Source organism: Penicillium verrucosum, assembly GCF_028828655.1.
Source record: "Penicillium verrucosum strain IBT 35672 chromosome Unknown utg000002l_segment0_segment0, whole genome shotgun sequence".
In the NCBI taxonomy this organism is placed as follows: Eukaryota; Fungi; Ascomycota; class Eurotiomycetes; order Eurotiales; family Aspergillaceae; genus Penicillium; species Penicillium verrucosum.
The window spans coordinates 3,377,328-3,394,738 of record NW_026643211.1 but is presented as its reverse complement, the minus strand read 5'-3'; the positions used below and the strand labels follow the sequence as shown (position 1 = coordinate 3,394,738).

The 17,411-nt window shown below is 48.6% G+C and overlaps 7 protein-coding genes across 7 annotated transcripts; 4 read left to right on the top strand and 3 right to left on the bottom strand.

Annotated features, from left to right (window-relative positions):
- Positions 1-1,086: 1,086 nt before the first annotated feature.
- N7516_006941 (uncharacterized protein) lies at positions 1,087-1,773 on the top strand (the record flags this gene model as incomplete). Its single annotated transcript, XM_057219661.1, has 2 exons — positions 1,087-1,244; positions 1,314-1,773. Exons 1-2 carry the CDS (start codon positions 1,165-1,167, stop codon positions 1,771-1,773), a joined length of 540 nt encoding a protein of 179 aa, XP_057073752.1. The 5' UTR covers positions 1,087-1,164.
- Positions 1,774-2,236: 463 nt separating this feature from the next.
- Positions 2,237-4,376, top strand: N7516_006940 (uncharacterized protein; the record flags this gene model as incomplete). Its single annotated transcript, XM_057219660.1, has 4 exons — positions 2,237-2,453; positions 2,538-2,993; positions 3,706-4,130; positions 4,191-4,376. 4 exons carry the CDS (start codon positions 2,237-2,239, stop codon positions 4,374-4,376), a joined length of 1,284 nt encoding a protein of 427 aa, XP_057073751.1.
- A 174-nt stretch (positions 4,377-4,550) lies between these two features.
- N7516_006939 (mitochondrial 54S ribosomal protein mL38) lies at positions 4,551-5,873 on the bottom strand (the record flags this gene model as incomplete). Its single annotated transcript, XM_057219659.1, has 2 exons — positions 4,551-5,275; positions 5,342-5,873. The coding sequence occupies 2 exons, from the start codon at positions 5,871-5,873 to the stop codon at positions 4,551-4,553; spliced, it is 1,257 nt and encodes a 418-aa protein (XP_057073750.1).
- A 2,411-nt stretch (positions 5,874-8,284) lies between these two features.
- On the top strand, positions 8,285-9,115 carry N7516_006938 (mitochondrial 54S ribosomal protein uL4m; the record flags this gene model as incomplete). Its single annotated transcript, XM_057219658.1, has 1 exon — positions 8,285-9,115. The coding sequence occupies one exon, from the start codon at positions 8,285-8,287 to the stop codon at positions 9,113-9,115; it is 831 nt and encodes a 276-aa protein (XP_057073749.1).
- A 377-nt stretch (positions 9,116-9,492) lies between these two features.
- Positions 9,493-13,216, top strand: N7516_006937 (uncharacterized protein; the record flags this gene model as incomplete). The annotated part of the gene is made up of 7 exons (XM_057219657.1): positions 9,493-9,606; positions 9,668-9,829; positions 9,887-11,082; positions 11,430-12,027; positions 12,094-12,133; positions 12,191-12,876; positions 12,947-13,216. The coding sequence occupies 7 exons, from the start codon at positions 9,493-9,495 to the stop codon at positions 13,214-13,216; spliced, it is 3,066 nt and encodes a 1,021-aa protein (XP_057073748.1).
- A 167-nt stretch (positions 13,217-13,383) lies between these two features.
- Positions 13,384-15,483, bottom strand: N7516_006936 (Zn(II)2Cys6 transcription factor; the record flags this gene model as incomplete). The annotated part of the gene is made up of 3 exons (XM_057219656.1): positions 13,384-14,379; positions 14,432-15,415; positions 15,478-15,483. 3 exons carry the CDS (start codon positions 15,481-15,483, stop codon positions 13,384-13,386), a joined length of 1,986 nt encoding a protein of 661 aa, XP_057073747.1.
- A 510-nt stretch (positions 15,484-15,993) lies between these two features.
- N7516_006935 (uncharacterized protein) lies at positions 15,994-17,409 on the bottom strand (the record flags this gene model as incomplete). The annotated part of the gene is made up of 1 exon (XM_057219655.1): positions 15,994-17,409. The coding sequence occupies one exon, from the start codon at positions 17,407-17,409 to the stop codon at positions 15,994-15,996; it is 1,416 nt and encodes a 471-aa protein (XP_057073746.1).
- Between the last annotated feature and the right edge of the window lie 2 nt (positions 17,410-17,411).

Genomic DNA, 17,411 nt, shown 5'->3' with positions numbered 1-17,411 from the left:
CCAAACAGATAAACAACAGACAAGCTACTAAAGTAACCTGACCACAGGAGTCTGGTGCCTCATCAAGTCGTCTTCCAAGTAGATCCACGAATTTTATGTATTGTCTTATGGCGCTTAATGACAGGCAATTTTAAGCTTGTGGATCAGGACAGTGGTCAAGTACTCTCTCGATTTAGGAATAGGGTCTGGACTCTGGAGTGTTGAGGAGGTTGGTTCGTTTGAGATGGTGGGGAATTTACCAGAGACCTTCAAGGAAGAGATTCTTATTAGCGGATTGGCAGTGCTTGCTATGGTGCCGAGTTTGGATTTGGCTAGGATGATTTTTATGGGGAGTCCTTGATCACCAAGAAGGGTCGGGTCTGACTCTGCCCGCACTTATATTATGAATGACTCCTGTGATTCCATGACTTGGATAATTGTGGGCTGTCAGCGACGGTAGTTTTCCATTCTGACTTTAGAATTTGATGATTTGCTCCATACCGAGATATCTAGGTAAAAGAGTCAGCACATGTTGGTCGGTAGTTAACTAGTCTACAGTACTAGTTATGTTATGTATTTTGTGTGAGTTACTGATTTACCCCTGATTCCCACCCCAAGAGCAACATATAGGCTACAACATTTATGTATATATCCGTATACATACATATGGAGTTCGTATATGTACGAATCCCCTAAGGTACACCTTACGTATATGCCCGAACACTGGAAGCACTGGCACGACGCTAATAGGCGATTCGACGCTAGCGAAGCCACTAATTGCCTAGTCTTCTAAATTTCTATTTTTATGCTGAGCCTAGTCCTACTTGCAGGGGTTTTCTTCGTTGGGTTGGAATTTCTAGAAATACAATTGGTCCCTTTTTTGTTGGTTCAACGTACGAGGCACCTATCCGAGCAAAGTGCTCAATTCCCTTCTATTTTAAGAGAAGCCATCGGAAGACCTACTGCAACCCGAATCACAGTCACATTCTATCCAAGAGCGGCTATAGGTTTAGGTAAAGCTTCTAGCAACTATTGAACCATGAAAATATACCACGAAAATATAAAGACTTCCATACAGCCCCGGTATAGACTAGATTTAAAGAAGAACCCCATTGTGACCAATCTTTCGGCAATAATCGGCCCAATTAGCAGAATATTTAGCCATCTTGGTTAACGTCACTTGCAATGCCCTCTAACAAAGACCGGATATATGTTGTTCTCCATGCACGAGGAGGCAGATCTACCATGCCAGACAAGGAAGACACGTGAGAATCACCATCCAGATGTTGCTTAGCTCCAAACAGCCAGCAAGGTTAATACCATATCTTGACTAGGTACCATTGGTCCCTGATTGTAGGGCCCAAATTTGAAAGAGAGAATAGTACGGGTTTCTGCTACCACGCGAGCGAGAGTCCTAAATTGGGAGGAGGCTCTGAGTGGCACTTCGAAGAGCTCGAGTGTTCACTTAGCGCTACTGGCATGTTACTTGTTCGTATCATGATTGGGAAGGTATTGGATGGATATCATGTAGCTGAAATTATGCGCAATACACCTGTCCGACAGGGTCGACCAGGGTGGAATTGTGTTGCGTGGGTAAAGGAGGCTTTGGAAACGCTCAAGGCCGATCACAAGGCTTTGGGCACGAGCATACTTGAGTGGAACACAGTTCGCAATGAAGCAATGGCTTACTGCCAACGGAAGAGAGATCAGCACCGTTTTGATGGTCGGGGGGATTTTGATATGAGAAAGGCTCCAACTTATGACTTATTGGAGAAAAAGGAGACTATCGCTTGACCTATCGAGGCAGATTAAGTCCAATATATCAGAAGCACAATTGACGCAGCCGCTCCAATAAGGTATTGCTCTATGAAGGAGAGGTGGTTTCTAGTATATATGCACGTATTCTATGCCATAAGAATACTATAAAATATACTTCGTACAACACTTCATATTGGAATTCAACCCGAATATGTATAACTTGACTGTTAACAGCTTGAAGTGCAACCTATCATTTTCGTATTTCCACCACACATATGTATATATACTCTATAGCCACTTCGCCACCTTCTAAATGTAGTAGGTAGTCCCAAATAGGAAATCAACATTCATCGTGACGTCAAATTCAAGAAACTTGCCTCACGGATTCATATCATTCAACTATGCAGTTCGCAGTTCGTGTCGTTTGAAGACTCCATTAGCAAACACTCATCTCACAATTTGCGAATACAACCTTCGAACTCAACCTACATACGGCAAAATGTCAACCCCCGGAAAGAGCTGTTGCGCCAATGCAAATGAACTCCCAGGCGATCCTCGGACAATGAAGAGCCGAGTTCTTGAACGTGGAGCTGCAATGATCCAAGACTTCACGCCAGTAAAACAAATCTGCGCACATCTCAATGCATTCCACATTTACGCCAACGATCCAACCCGGTGTGTCGAAGCCAATCACTATTGCACTCATTTAACAGAGGGTATGTAACAACAGTCATGTTTATAAACAATAAAAAAGAAACCGAATGACCCAAGTACGTACTTGACATTAATATTACACCCAGATGTCCGCCAATGCCTGATCTACGACTCGCCCAATGCAAACGCCCGCCTCATCGGCGTGGAATACATGGTCTCGCCGCGGATTTTCGCGACTCTTCCCACCGAAGAGCGTAAGCTCTGGCACACACACGAGTTCGAGGTCAAGAGCGGTATGCTGGTCATGCCAGCACCGGTTGGTGTGCCTGATGCTGTATGGGAAGCTGCCGAGACGGCGGAGATGCAGGATGTTGCGCCTATCTATGGCAAGACTTATCATTTCTGGCAGATTGATCGTGGAGACCCTGTCCCTCTAGGTCAGCCGCAGTTGATGGGCAGCTTTGTGTCGAATGAGAGTGTGAAGATAGCTCATCCTGCGGGGTTGGATTCGTTGCTTGAAGAGCGGAATAAGAGGTATGGGGTGGATCATCGACAGAAGGCGAAAAAGAGGGAGGGCATCGAGGCAGTTGAGAAGCATCCCGGTATGTATGATGCCTGCTAACTAATTGGCTTTGCCTGGACTTGGACTGACATGGTTCTTAGATGCTGATTCGTTGTTCAAAAAGCGAATTTGATTTGACACATGGATAAATGTCAATTGATATTGTCCAAGGAGGCTACAAAAGAAATTAAGAGAGTACGAGAAATCGAAAATGATAATAAATTGTCTAATTGATGTCTCCCCACTACGTATGCCTCAAGAACCCAGTCCCATAATGAAATGGGGTCAAAGTGAGGCACACTGGAGGACAGTCTATCTAACAAGATAGGCTGGTTGTGTTCATCTTGCTTCATATTCCACACGTGCTCGTCCTGGTTATGTATTTCGGCGACGGCAAGCTCTAGCATTTGGAGAAGCGAACATCCCAAAAGGGATTGGGGGTAGGGGTAGGGGGTAATGTGTGTATATGTAAAGGATATCGACTGTTTAAGCATCTCTACTGATCGTCGAGGTGCTCAAATAATCGAGACATGAATTCAAAATCCAGGTCCTTCTCAGCCCAGCACCCAAACATTAATGGGCAGCTGATATAGCTGGAAGGCTTCTGGATATCAAAATCCAATGCGACGGCGATATCCAATATCCTGTCAATTGCTGGTTCAAGGCACAAGCTCGATTGACTGATGTTGGGAGAAGAGGAAAAAGCGGAGCAAAAAAAGTATTTTAAATGCTCCTGACGGTCACATGACCAGTTCCGACCGCGGAACGGTTGATGCAGCTCGATCTGAGCAAAGACCATGCTTCCAATTCACCACAGATGGAGCACTTAATCCGGTCGGCAATACGGGCTACCAATCTGCGCACTATTGGTCGGCTCGCGCTCAATGGCACCAGCACGTTCTGCGCTTGCGCGCTGATATGGGAGCACCTGATAACTGTCCAGCTCAGCGAGGGCCCGTCAATGTACCCTACTTTCGATGTACGAGGTGACTGGCTCCTGATATCGCGCGTCCACCGCAACGGAAAGGGAATCGAGGTCGGAGATGTTGTGCGCTACGGTCACCCGAACTTTCAAGGCGTGCATGTGGCCAAGCGGGTAGTGGGAATGCCTGGGGATTTTGTCTGTCAAGATAAGCCGCTGAGTACGAGTATTGGCAAGGAGGGGAATATGATTCAGGTGGGTGATATGTTTTGGTTCTGGTTGGGTTCAACTGCTGACTTGTGATCTTTTGTGCAGATCCCCGAAGGTCATGTCTTTCTGGCTGGCGACAATCTTCCCTGGTCTAGGGATTCGAGGAATTACGGTCCAGTACCCATGGGTCTTATTAATGGAAAGATAATTGCCAGGGTATGGCCTTTGTCGAAGATGGAATGGGTGACCAATCCATTGAAACCGGCGCAACTGGATTCCCAGAACATTTGAGAATTATACAGTGTACATTATATCAGACAGGTGGATTACGGTTTACCGACGTGTGGCACTCGGGCCCATTTTGTTTAAGCATACGCATGGAGTTTGGTTGGAAGGGATTAAAACAGTGTGCATATTCATACATATATCAAATTGTACAATACAAAGGCTTCAAGACAAACAAGATCAGCGGAACGAAGAGGGGTTACGTCTCTTATATGGCAGAGGCTCGACTCTCTTGCGGCGCAGCTCCACATTGGCACCGTCGAATCCAATCTCCTTCATAACCTCCAGGGTCGTGTCGTCCCATTGGGTACGGAACAGGTGAGCACCGATGGCCTTGAGGTGGTAACGGGACTGGAGAGTGCGAAGGAGTGTGTTGTCGCGGCTGCTCTCCTTAGCCTTCACGGCGGCGAAGTCGAGAGGCTGGGAATCCTTCTGCTCCATGACGAAGAGAGAAAGACGATGGTAGGGACTTCCCTTCTGGGCAACAGGTGGTAGCCAGGGGAGAACCACCTGGGAATCTTCCAAAAGCTGCGCAAGATCGACCTTGGTGGCGGTGGCCGAGATGGGGACGTTGACGGCCAGGAAGTGTGTCTTATAATCGAAGTTGTCGTTCTCGACGTTAGGGACATCAGGGTCAACAACTGCAATGGTGACCAATTTTTCACCACCCTCGAACATTTGCACATCGAGTTTAGGCGCGCTTGTGCTAAGTTTCGCTTCGACAAATTCACCGGCTTGGACTTGTCGCTTGCCGAAGTACAACTTTGTTTCGACGACGGGGTCGCAGTGAGGCAGGACATCGGGAATGACGTTCATCTGGGTGATACGCTGGACCTGAACCTTGCGGCGGTATTCGCGCCATTTGCGGTCGGCCAAAAAGCGGTAGATGGGCTTGGACATGTCACCTGGATCGATAGAAAACAAACCATTAGCCTCAGCTCAATTTCATTAGTTGACCCAGAGATGATTACCTTCATTATCTTCGAACTTTCGCTTGACGAGGGGGTCGTTAATATCGGCCAGAATCTTCAGGCGCTCCAGGTGTAATTGCATCGCAGTAACGCGGGATTTCTTCGCCTTTTCTCCTCCGGCCTCCTCAACGGACAGAGCCTCCTGTCTGGCAAGGCGCTGTCTCATCGTCTCAATCTCCTTCAACTTTTCTTCACGGTCCGCAAGCAAAACCTTCCGGGCTTCTTGGAAACATTGGTAGGGCAGTTGTTCAAAAGGAAGGTTCTCGGAGTCTTGGAGCGCGGCACGGCGACGACGAGATCCAACGGGGGCGGTTCCCTGTCGGAGCAATCGTCTTTCAAGACGAGGACTCGTGACAAGAGAGGGATCGGGTGCCTTATGGAAAGGTTGGCTCGGGGATTCAGCTTCGGGCTCTCGAACGTTGGCGGTCGATTGGAAGGCTCGCGTTTGGAGCTGGACTCCAGCCACGCCTCTAGAGTAGGTATTGCGAAGGCATTGGAGCAGAGGCTTTGAAGCCCGCTCACAGTGGGCCATGATTTGAGGAATTGGGGGTTATGGTGGGCTTGGCTTTGAAGATCCGATGTTGTTGTCTTCCCGGGGAACTTTTTCTGTTCGGACCTAACCAGTCACGTGATACCTCCTAATGGCACCGTTTGCTGTCCAGAATCCCATCAATGAATTTTGCAGGTAAGCTCTGAGACGTTTTTCCAGTTGCAACTTTCCGACCTGTTGTAATTTATTATTCTGAGAATATTGTCCAAAGTTCTGCATATATCCATCTTCTACATTAGGCTACATTGTGTACATAGTTAGGGATTACCTCACATAACTCTCTCATTGGTTAGTGCCTTACAGCCTATTTTATCACCGCCTTCTTTGAAGTAAGGTCTCTTTTACACCTACATACTTCACAGGTTACTATATCTTCTTTTTTGGATGTTCTTCTTGGGGTCTTTCTAGTTGTCTTTCTAGCTGTCTTTCTAGCTGTCTCTTTATATGTCTTTTTATATGTCTTTTTCATATATATAAAGGCGGCAAAAAAACATAAACCACATAGTGAAATTAATTCAGATTCACTTTCTTTTCTTTTTCCTTCTTCATCTGCCTCGTCTTCCCTTCCTGTTCTACCAAGTCAATGAACTGCCTTGATAGGGCGCGCCGTCTCTCTGCCTCGTGTGGCTCATTCACAATTCCAATACAGGTCCCACTGATCTGGATGTAATATTCTCGAAACACACTCCATAGAATATCCCCCTCAAGGCCTGGTCGGGGATAATAAGGATCATTGCCCCAAAAGGCAGCAGCAGCTTGTTCCACTCCTTTCGAATCCATTGCCATCCTTCTACACAAGTCAAAGTCGAGAACCCACATCGAATGGTCTCCGAGGACATCAGACTCCATCTTAAGAGGAGGATCTGTACAAGGTGGAGCAAGAACAAACTCAATATCATTCCCATCAATCTCGCCAACCCAGTGCATTATGGAGAGAGTTTCTGCCATAGCTCTTGCGTACTGACTTACATCGTGTGTTGTCATGCCGAGTTCTTCGAATTGGTCGATATGAAGTGGGAAGTTCCTTAGAGAAAACGCTGTGAATCGCGACATAGTAGTATGAGGCTTTCGTGTTCGTCTCCGGCCAAGATATGGCCTTACCAAGCAGTCCTTATTCGGATCGCTAGCGATAATTTCTTGCATGATCTTTGGCGGACAGTACTTGCTAATAAGAACTCGTCTTATAGTGTCGGAGAAAGGCGGTATACGTTGAGACTGGATCATATTGCATGGTGTCGTATAGCCTGGTGGAAACTTTTGATGGTTTACAAACCACCATTTCTGGTCCGTTGCCTCGATAAAATCATAGCAGGCTGGAATCTGGATTCGGAATTGTAGGGTTGGAAGCGTTCGAAAGCTTTGGATAACTCGGTGATGCATTTCGAAGTCGTTTATTAAAGATCGATCAGGTCCACCGTCCTCCCTTTTGAACGCATAGCCTGTCTCAGACGCCGCCCATACGGTGCCACAAAATCCTTGCCCGATAGTATGTAGCGTGGAGGTATCCGCTACTTCGATATCCGCTCCTCCAGTATCTTTCAGGGGGTTGCTAGTTATTGTATCTTTCTGGTTGTGTGATTGTGATTGTGATTGTGGCTGTGGTTGCGTGGTTGTATGGTTGTGGTTGTGTGGTTGTGTCAGTGTGTGGTTGTGTCTTTGTAGTTGCATCTCTGAGGTTGTGGTTTTCAAGAATAAGAAAGTGACCGGTAAGTATGTACATATGTAGTAGTGACGTGAGGATAAGACTCTTACCTAAATTGGACAAGTGGTGTTAAGTATATATCTATATCCCTGGATACTACCCGTGGACGTATAAGTCATGTTCGAGTAAGCACGAAGTTTTTACTATTAGGGGTCATATAAGCATCCTAGTATAAAATATTAAGTCTATAACTATTAATCGATCTAATATACTACGAGTAAGTAACTGTAGGTGCATGACGGTATATATTTGGTCCTTTCAAAAGTTTTACTAGTATACCTAATATTCTGTATCATAGCTTAATTAAATGAAATGTATACTAAGTACATTTTTGATATATCTCGAGGATAAGATAATTTATATTACGCTTATAATGAATGTAGCTTTTGTATGCGGAAGCAATATCATAGCGCCAAGATTCTGCTAGCACCCACCGCCCGGGATCAACTTTTGCTCCATTCAAGACTCTGGACACCACCAACTTATACGGCGATCACCCAGTGACTTTCACAATGCCAGGTAACGATGTTATGCGGTCGCTGAGACTGCTGTCCCGCAGCTCTGGTGGACTTATGTCAGGCCAGAAGCAGGTGACGGTTAGTGCACTCCATGAATTATTTCTCGGTCCGGTTTAAGGACGCACTGGCTGACAGCGTATCGAATCATACAGCAACGATGCCTCACACGCTCAATGGCAACCGAAGCCACAACACAGCCCCCAGTGACAACTACGGATGCTGTCCAGGCCGAACAAGCACAACGACCAGGGGGCCAAACCCCTGTTCAGGTCATGACCTACCGGTGGCCCAACTTAGAACCCCAGCGCCTGGTCCACTACTCCCGGAGGCTACTTCAGATGCCTACTCGTCACGATATTCTCCACCGCGCAGTCATCTACGAGGGTGACAGCACCCGACAAGGTTCAGCCAGCACCAAGTGGAGGGACGATGTGCACGGTAGTCACAGGAAGCTGTACGCGCAGAAGGGCTCCGGTCGTGCGCGTGCGGGTGATAAAATGTCGCCAGTTCGACGAGGTGGTGGTGTCGCTTTCGGACCTCACCCTCGTGATTTCTCGACTGATCTGCCCCGAAAGATCTACGACCAAGCCTGGCGCATTGCACTTAGCCACCGGCTTTCACGCGGTGAATTAATTGTTGTTGATAACAGCATCGGTATGGACGAAGCCGCCAGTCCATTCTTCATCAGAAATCTCGTCAAAGCTCATGGCTGGTATCAGAAGGGCCGGTCTACATTCGTTACACTGAAACCGAATGAGATGTTCTCTGATGCCGTCGAAAAGTTCGGCAACCACGCACGAACTATCAGCGTCGAGGATTTGGATGTGAAGAATGTCTTGGAGACAGCAAGATTGGTTATTGAGAAGAATGCACTGCACAAGATCCTGCTTTCGCATTCGACGGACTTGGCCAAGGTGGACACTCTCTTTTCGCCTTCAGTAAACGGAGAGAAGGTGTATCCGCTGGACTTTAGCCGGATGAAGTCTACATGGAAGAACGTTTAATTGTATTATTCTTTGGTTTTTATGTTTTTTTTTTTTTGGCATTATCTAGCTGTGTACAAATAGATCATCTATACTTCGAACTTTATCACTTCTCCGAGTCGACTTGGTGGCTACAACATATGCAGCAATTACCTGACATTTTGTATTATAACATAGTCATAATATGTGTTTCTATTTGGACTATATAAAAGAATGACCCTAATTTGCGGTGATGTCGCCGAAATGTACCTCCGAGCTTGTCGGTTATGGGCGGAGAAGTTGATCCTCGGAGCGGAAAGAAAATCCAGCGAAAAACTCCCGAGGTCAAGGAAAGCGGAGAAACACCTGATTGTCACCACATAACCCCCTTCTCTGGTTCTCGTCATATTCCAGTTCTAATGTTACTTCGACAATTCAATCGCGTCTCCTCGCCGAGCTGGATCTCGCGCGTTCCTTCAGCAATGCCTCTACGCGCTAAGGTGACCAACCCTGCCTTTCGGGCAACAGCTATGGTGCGCACCCTGTTCGGAGAGAATCCCGATATCCAGATGCTTACTTGCTTACTATTGTTAGATGTCAACTACTCCTGATATTCCCAAAGAGCTCCCCGGCGATGAGCGCGATGATGTTCTGTTCAACTCGATCTATGGAATCCGCAGCGTTGAGCTCAACCGACCCAAGAAGCTCAACTCCCTCAATGGCTCAATGGCTCGCAAGATTCTCCCTCGGTTGAAGGTTAGAATAAACACCCGGAACCTCAAAAACATACAATACTAAGCGTTGGATGAATAGGAGTGGGAGAAATCTCACCTTGCAAACATGATCCTCATCTCCGGAGCGGGCACCAAGGCTCTCTGCGCAGGAGGCGACGTTGCTGTCCTGGCGCAGCAAAATGAGAGTGGAGAGGAAGGACAAAAAGCATCGACAGATTTCTTCGGGCTCGAATACCGCCTCGACCACCTGATCGCTACATATTCGAAACCTGTTATCTCATTTATGGATGGAATCACCATGGGTGGTGGTGTCGGCCTCAGCATGCACGCCCCCTTCCGAATTGCGACTGAGCGTACCCTTTTTGCTATGCCCGAAACCACCATTGGCTTCTTCCCCGACGTTGGCGGCTCGTTCTTCCTCCCGCGTCTCGATGGTGAGACCGGCACATACCTGGCTCTGACCTCGGAGCGCCTGAAGGGTGTCCAGGCTCTGTATGCAGGCATTGCCACACACTACCTGCACTCGAGTGTTCTGAGCAGTGTGGCCCAGCGTCTTTCCGAGCTGACTTTCCCCGACCACGTCGAGCTTCCCGAGCGTTTGGAAATCGTGAACAAGACTATGGCCGAGTTCTCCCTTGGCCTCCCCCGCTTGAGGAGGAGCCTATGCTCATGGCTGGTAGTCTGCGCACTGCCATTGACCGCTGCTTCGGGTTCAACACTATGGAGGAGATTATCCAGGCTTTGGAGAAGGAAACCGAGCACAAGGAGTGGGCACAGAAGACATTGGAGACCCTGTCAGGACGCTCCCCCGACTTCTCTGAAGGTGACCCTGCGCCAGATGCGCCTAGGCAAGAAGTGGACCATCTCAGAGACCTTCCAGCGCGAGCACGAGATCGCTGCCAAGTTCATGCGCCACCCTGATTTCGTCGAAGGTGTCAAGGCCCGTCTGGTGTCCAAGCCTGCCCGCCAGGCCGAGTGGCAGCCCGCCACTCTCGAAGAGGTCTCGGATAAAACCGTGAACAGCTTCTTCCAGATCCCCAACAAGGCATCCCGCCTTGCGCTTCTGAGCGATGGAGATTACAAATACTACCCTCATGCCCACTTCGCTCTTCCCTCCGAGAGAGAGATTGAGCAGGTTGTGCGCCAAGGCCACGCATCGCGGAGACCTGTGGTCGATCACTTCCTCGAAAAATATGCCCACCGCGAGGGTGTGCGCCGAAAGGTTGTCGAGGTGATTGCCCGACGGACGACGACATCAGCTCCCGAAGGACTCAAGTGGGTGAATTAAAGAGAGGGATACCGTCTATAGCTTGTAATTTTTATTGAATTTATTGGGAATTGGGCCCATATACCACATACCATTTATTGCATTTCTTGTATCTGCAACTATTGATCGTCTTTAGAAAAGATACAGTATCCAACCTGATCAATATTTTGTTATATAAAACGTACAAATAGTTAGCACACAATTCCACCTCTGAAAGGTTCCCAAGGTCCTCAGCCCACCCGCGACATTGCTGATCCGCCACCCAACTTAATCTCTCCCCCATAAACACCCGATTAGACACTTGCACACCTGCTGTAAATTACCAGAACCGATTTTAGATGAATTTCGAAAGCAGGCCCCTAGAGCCTAGCCGGCGCTCATCAGAAAGCAACAGTACCATCAATGTTTCCAGCAATTTGTTACCGACATCGGCGGATGATGCTTCGCCAACCTCAAATGATATCCCAGCACCAGAAGCCCGCTCAGTACTAACACGCCTATATATCTCGCACACTCTGTCAGCGTGGAACTCACGCATGTTCGAATTCGGCGCTGTGCTCTTCCTAGCCTCGATATTTCCAGGGACACTACTATATGCTTCGATATACGCTCTAGTGCGGGCGTTTTCAGCCGTCGCGCTATCGTCCTGGTTGGGTGCGCAAGTTGATCGTTCCGATCGGCTTGTTGCTGTGAGGTATTCTATTGGTAAGTCGATGTTGATTTGGGTATTGCACTGTGTTATGTTTCGCCGTGTTATCATTCAGGGCCAATGGCTAATCAAACGAGTAGTGTGGCAAAGAGTCCCCGTCGCAGTGTCTTGTTTGTGCTTTGTGGCAACCGTATCTACGGACTCTTGGGCGGTTACGATCGCCTTGTTCGTTGTCCAGGGCTTGCTTGCTTGTATAGAGAAATTGGCCGCTACGGCTAATACGGTGGCTGTGGAACGGGACTGGGTATGTCCATGCATCAGATACACATTTTTATTCTAGGAAGAGACATCGCTGATAACCTGATACTAGGCAATTGTGATCTCGGATAGTATCAATGTCCCACGACAAGGTGAGAAACCTAAAGCGACATGAAGCTCTACAATATCTAACTTTGACCAAACGACAGACTTGAACGCTTCAATGAGACGAATCGATCTCTTCTGCAAACTACTAGCACCAGTATTCATCTCCTTAATCGACAGCATATCATCTCAATACGCAATTTGGACAGTATTCACTCTGAACACCGCATCCGTGCTAGTCGAATATATGGCCATTTCCCAGGTCTACCAATCCGTCCCAGCCCTGACAAAGACACAATCTCCAACAACACAAGCAGATGATATAAATAGAGCCGATGATCCCCAGGACAACGCATCTCGCAAGATCCTCAACTCCGTACCAGAGACACTAGCACCCTGGAAGGAATACATAGCCAGCCCCGTATTCCTAGCATCCTTCGCCCTGAGCCTGCTCTACCTAACAGTCCTATCCTTCGGCGCAACAATGACCACATACCTGCTGGACACGGGCTTTACCTCGTTACAGGTTAGCTACATGCGCATCGGCGCCGTGGCCGCCGAGATATCTGGCACATGGACAGCGCCTATTATCATGAACCGGATCGGACCCATTCGGTCCGGGCTGTGGTTCCTCAACTGGCAATTTGTTTGTGTGGCTGGTGCTGCGGTGGCTTTTGTTGCTTGGGACTCGAGCTCGCGGTTTGTGGCGGGTACGTTGATTGCGGGCGTTGCTTTGAGTCGAATTGGGCTTTGGGGATTTGATTTGTCTGTTCAGTTCCTTGTTCAGGAGGTAAGTGGTTTCTCTGACATCAACCTATTGCATTGTGCGTTGTGTGTGCTAAATGAATGGCATTATGTAGAATATCCAGGAACACACTCGCGCCCGCTTCTCGGCGACGGAAATGGCGCTGCAGAATGTTTTCGAGATGCTTTCTTTTGCTTCAACGATTGTTTTTCCACTTCCGGCTCAGTTCGGGTATCCGGTGATGATCAGTTCTGGGGCTGTGGCGGTCGCTGCTGTTTGTTTTGCGGCGTATGTGCGCAAGGAACGAGGTCATCTACTGCATCGATCACGGTGTATGGGTGGGGATAAAGTGTTATATCGAGCGGTTGAATCCGGTTCGGTTTAGCATATTTGTTGTGGTTCTAACTTCTTGTATCATAATTCATGAGAAAATGTCTATATATGAACGAGATCGTCACAAAAGTTCAACCAGAAAAGCAAACTCACTAGTTACATGAGCGCACCACCGAGCCATTGGAAAGTTATATATACATCTCATCTCCAACATGGAGTCTAAATAACAATAAAAAAGTCTGAAAACAATTCCCGCCTCACACATTTCGAGTCCGCCCATGTACGTGACACGTCCTGCCGCCTCGTCATTTCCTCCACAAGCACGAGGACCCTATCAGCAGCTGGGTGACGAGTGACGGAAGGCGCCGGGTCAACTTCATGGACAGCAGCCACACGCTGAATCTCATGGAGGATCCACTTGCGCTGGTCTTCCGTACCCTCGAGCCCAGCAACGAACAGCGGCCACAAGAAGCTGACAGGCAGATGGTCTGGCCCGGTAGAGTCAACAGTAGCCAATTGAATGATTTGATCGACGGCACCGTTGACACGGTCTGTACGAGGGTAGATTGCAAACGCAACGCGGTGCAAGTAGATGAAGTTCGCTAAGAAGTTGGCCACGTATTGTCGGAATGTACGACAGATTTCCGATGCCACAGACGCGCTCAGGATATCTGTTAGGGCTTCTGGTCGTCCGTAGACGTCTATTACTGAGGGGCGTCGGTGCCAGAGTGTTTCAAGGTCTGCGCCGACTTTGTGGGCGAGTTGGAGGACTTCGAATTCGTCGGTTAGGGTTCCACGGCTGCGGTGGTGGAGGTCGAGGCAGATTATTCGTCGGACGACTTGTTGGGCTTGTGTGAAGAATCGGAATGCTGGGCCTACGATGGCCTCGTAGACGAGATAGTTGGGGCTAAGGAATGGGTCTTCTATGCTGTCTTCTTCTTTGGTATCTGCTGGCGTTGTTATCAGGCGTGTTTGGGAAGTTTGTGTATTCAGTGGTTTCAGTGGTATGATATGTTCTGGGATGTTGCCGAGCTCAGCGAGAGGATCGCCATCCCGACCAGCAATCAGGGACTTGACATCTAGCAGCGAGACCCATGACACCAGGAGATGACCGAGACCGGTCCAATGTCGGGTACGATCGTAGAATCGTTGTAGAATAAGGTAGCCGGAGTGTATATAGGAAGTTCCGGTACATATTTCGGGAGACGAGAGAATCTGGGATAATATGAGCCAAGTCCGCTCGATCTCAGGACCAAGCAGAACATACCTCGGATAGCATTAAGAGAAAAACAGCACCCAAAACTTTGATGAGTGTGGAATCGGTCACCTCGCCATGAATACAAGCTTGGATCTCCGAACTGGACACTCTATAAAAGGCAGGCGCCCAGCGCCATCTTTTCCCTTCCATCATCGCTTTATGGACATCTGCATAGCAGTATACAGCATTCAAAAGTGGACTAGAATCTCGCGCATGTGCCAGCAGCGCTGGCCGCATATACTTCCACTCGATGTTTATCGGCGCAAAAAAAGCAGCCGGCGGGTCAATAGTCAGAAAGTGCTGTAATAGCTGGTCCTCATACGAAGTGCCGCCTGCGTCGGACAAGCTGCGCCACGTAGTTGAACCCTCCGAGCCGCTTCCTGTGGAGGTCCTATCAATAGACGCAGACGGGGTATCTGGAGTAAGTGGGGCACGGCGGTCTGCTGAAAAGTTCCCTTCATCCACGCCCGGTGTGAGTGCCGCGGGTAGTGACTGCGACGCCGGACTAGCGGTGAAAGTCATCAGGGATCCGGTTGTCAAGTCCAGGTGTTTCTGTTCCAGCTCAGAAGTGATCCCGCCCATAAATCCAAGCATATCAAACTCGGACGGGTAGGATTCTGTGTCTGTAGGGAGCTGCCGAAGTAGGTTTGTCGGCGCCGGTATTGTGTGGTGGCCATCTGCGCGGAGAACGGTACTGAAGAAGTTGATGTCGGGGGAGCGGGATGCAGATGCGGCTACAGCGGAGGAGCCTGCACTTCCTGGGTCCGCTGTATTACTCGGCGATTCAGTTGTAATATTTGATGGACGGATTGATGATGAACCCCACCCCACGCTGGGGGTGATGGGTGGTTTGTAGACACATCGTAGACGCAGTCGATCGCAACTGGAACAGTTTGGTTTCCCTTCGTCGCATCGGACCTTGCGGGCCCTGCATGTTAGGCACCCTGTCCGTCGACGCGGGCCGGACCTGCCAGGTCCCCGGGCTTTTGGCACCTGTGGATAAGAATTTACGGGTTAGTTTGGGTCAGGAACAAGGTGAGGAAGATTCAAATTACCTCCATGATGGGATCAAGCCCGGGTTAAACCTAAATAAAGCATACTTCGTACAAGATACAAAGTACGGAGTAGTCGCAAAGAAATTCGACGTTGGTTTCCCCGCAATCACGCCGGTTCTCGGGGATATGACGACGAGCTCGGATGGTCATCAGATTGAATTTGTGAGATTATTCCAAATGAGATTGTAAATAAAATGAACTTGGATCGGGAGACTCTATAAGCTCTATATTGTGGGAGGTCCTTACAACATTGCTAATATACACAATTCTGGTGATCTACACGGAACTAACTACGCGCCACAATTAGGGACTATTGATGTACTATGGAGTATAGAAATATGATATATACACTTCCAAGGTTGCATTTTCATGCCTAAAGGATACATGATCTACATAATAAGCACATTCTCAATTCAAAATTAGGTCGAGGACATAGAGAAGTTCAAGTAGCTGCAGGCCAAACAGCACCTATTCCAACCTTTATATACTTCTAAAACGAGATATAAAAGTGCAATATCAACTCCTCAAACCCCCCTCTTCCTTCTCAGCCAATTTCCTCTGTACAAACTCCTCCATTCTATCCCTCTCCTCAACAGTCAACAACCCAATCCGATCCTCCAAACTCCCCTCCCCAAAGAACCTCCGATCAATCCTCGCCCAGTAGATAACATCAAAGGCCCAACTCCTCCTCGCCACATAACTAACCCAGAACCCGCCATTATCCCAGCTCTCCCGCATATGACCAGAAAGCCGGTTCTCCTCCCCAATAACCCCACGCTGAATATCAACATCCTCTCGCATCCGCAGCTCCTGCAAGAAAACCTCCAACCGGGCTTCATACACCCTCTCCCAGTCATCAAGTCCGTCTTCCCAGTACTCCGGCCGTTCAAGCAACAGCCAGCACGGCGGACTATACACAAACTCCAAGGGCGCAGCATAAGTAAACTCCCAATCAATAGCCCCGGATATCTCATAGCCCAAGTCCGAGTTGGCAAGTATATTGGCCGGCCGTAGATCATCACAGAACAACTTAAACACCCCTTCCTCACTAGTCCAGCAAAGTCGTCCCTCCCTCGCAAGCTTCCGAAACAAACACCGCGCAATATACTTCATCCTACAATCCTCCGCATCATCAATAGCATCATTCCGCTGGGACGAAAGATGCGTCATATGCAACTCCCCAAGAGCAAGTAAATACTCCGCCCCACTTGCAAATGTCTCGCTCATCCCCGGTAGATCCTCAACACGAACACCACCAACCTGCACAAGCTCATTCATATTGATACTCAACGGCCTGTGCTCAACAACGCACTCATCATCGAACTCGTCCTCGTCCGCAGCAGCATGAGATATACATCCAATACGCGGAAACGAGTGTTTAGCAACCTGCAACAACAATCCCGCCATCTGGTTATACACCGACCGCAGCCTATCTTCGTCAATATTGGGATCGAGAACAGGCCGCTCTTCATCCGGTATTCCCGGTGTGTTCAATGCATCAACCAGATCGGCGTTATGGTCGATATACTCCATGATAATGAACGGGCCGAGGCCAGGCGGACTTTCGGCACTGCTGCCGTGGTGGAGGATGTGTGGGATGCGGATTCCTGTGTTTCGCTCGAGAAATCGCATGACGGAGACTTCGTGGTGGAGTTTTTCGTCCGGGAATATTGAGTAGCCTGGGATTGGGAAGCGGATTACGGCTGAGGCGCCGTCGATGAACCGGAGACGGATTATCATGTTGAAGGAGCCTTTTTGGGGGATGAAGAGTTGGTCTGCTATGCCCTGTCGGTGGGTTTTGATTAATGTTGTTATTCTTTTCATGGATTCAGAGGTAAAGAGGGTTGTTTTCCAGGATGATAGTTCGTCGTCGCTTCTGTCCCAGGCTACTTCGTCGAAGTACATTAGTTTGCCGTTCATGATTGGTGACATTT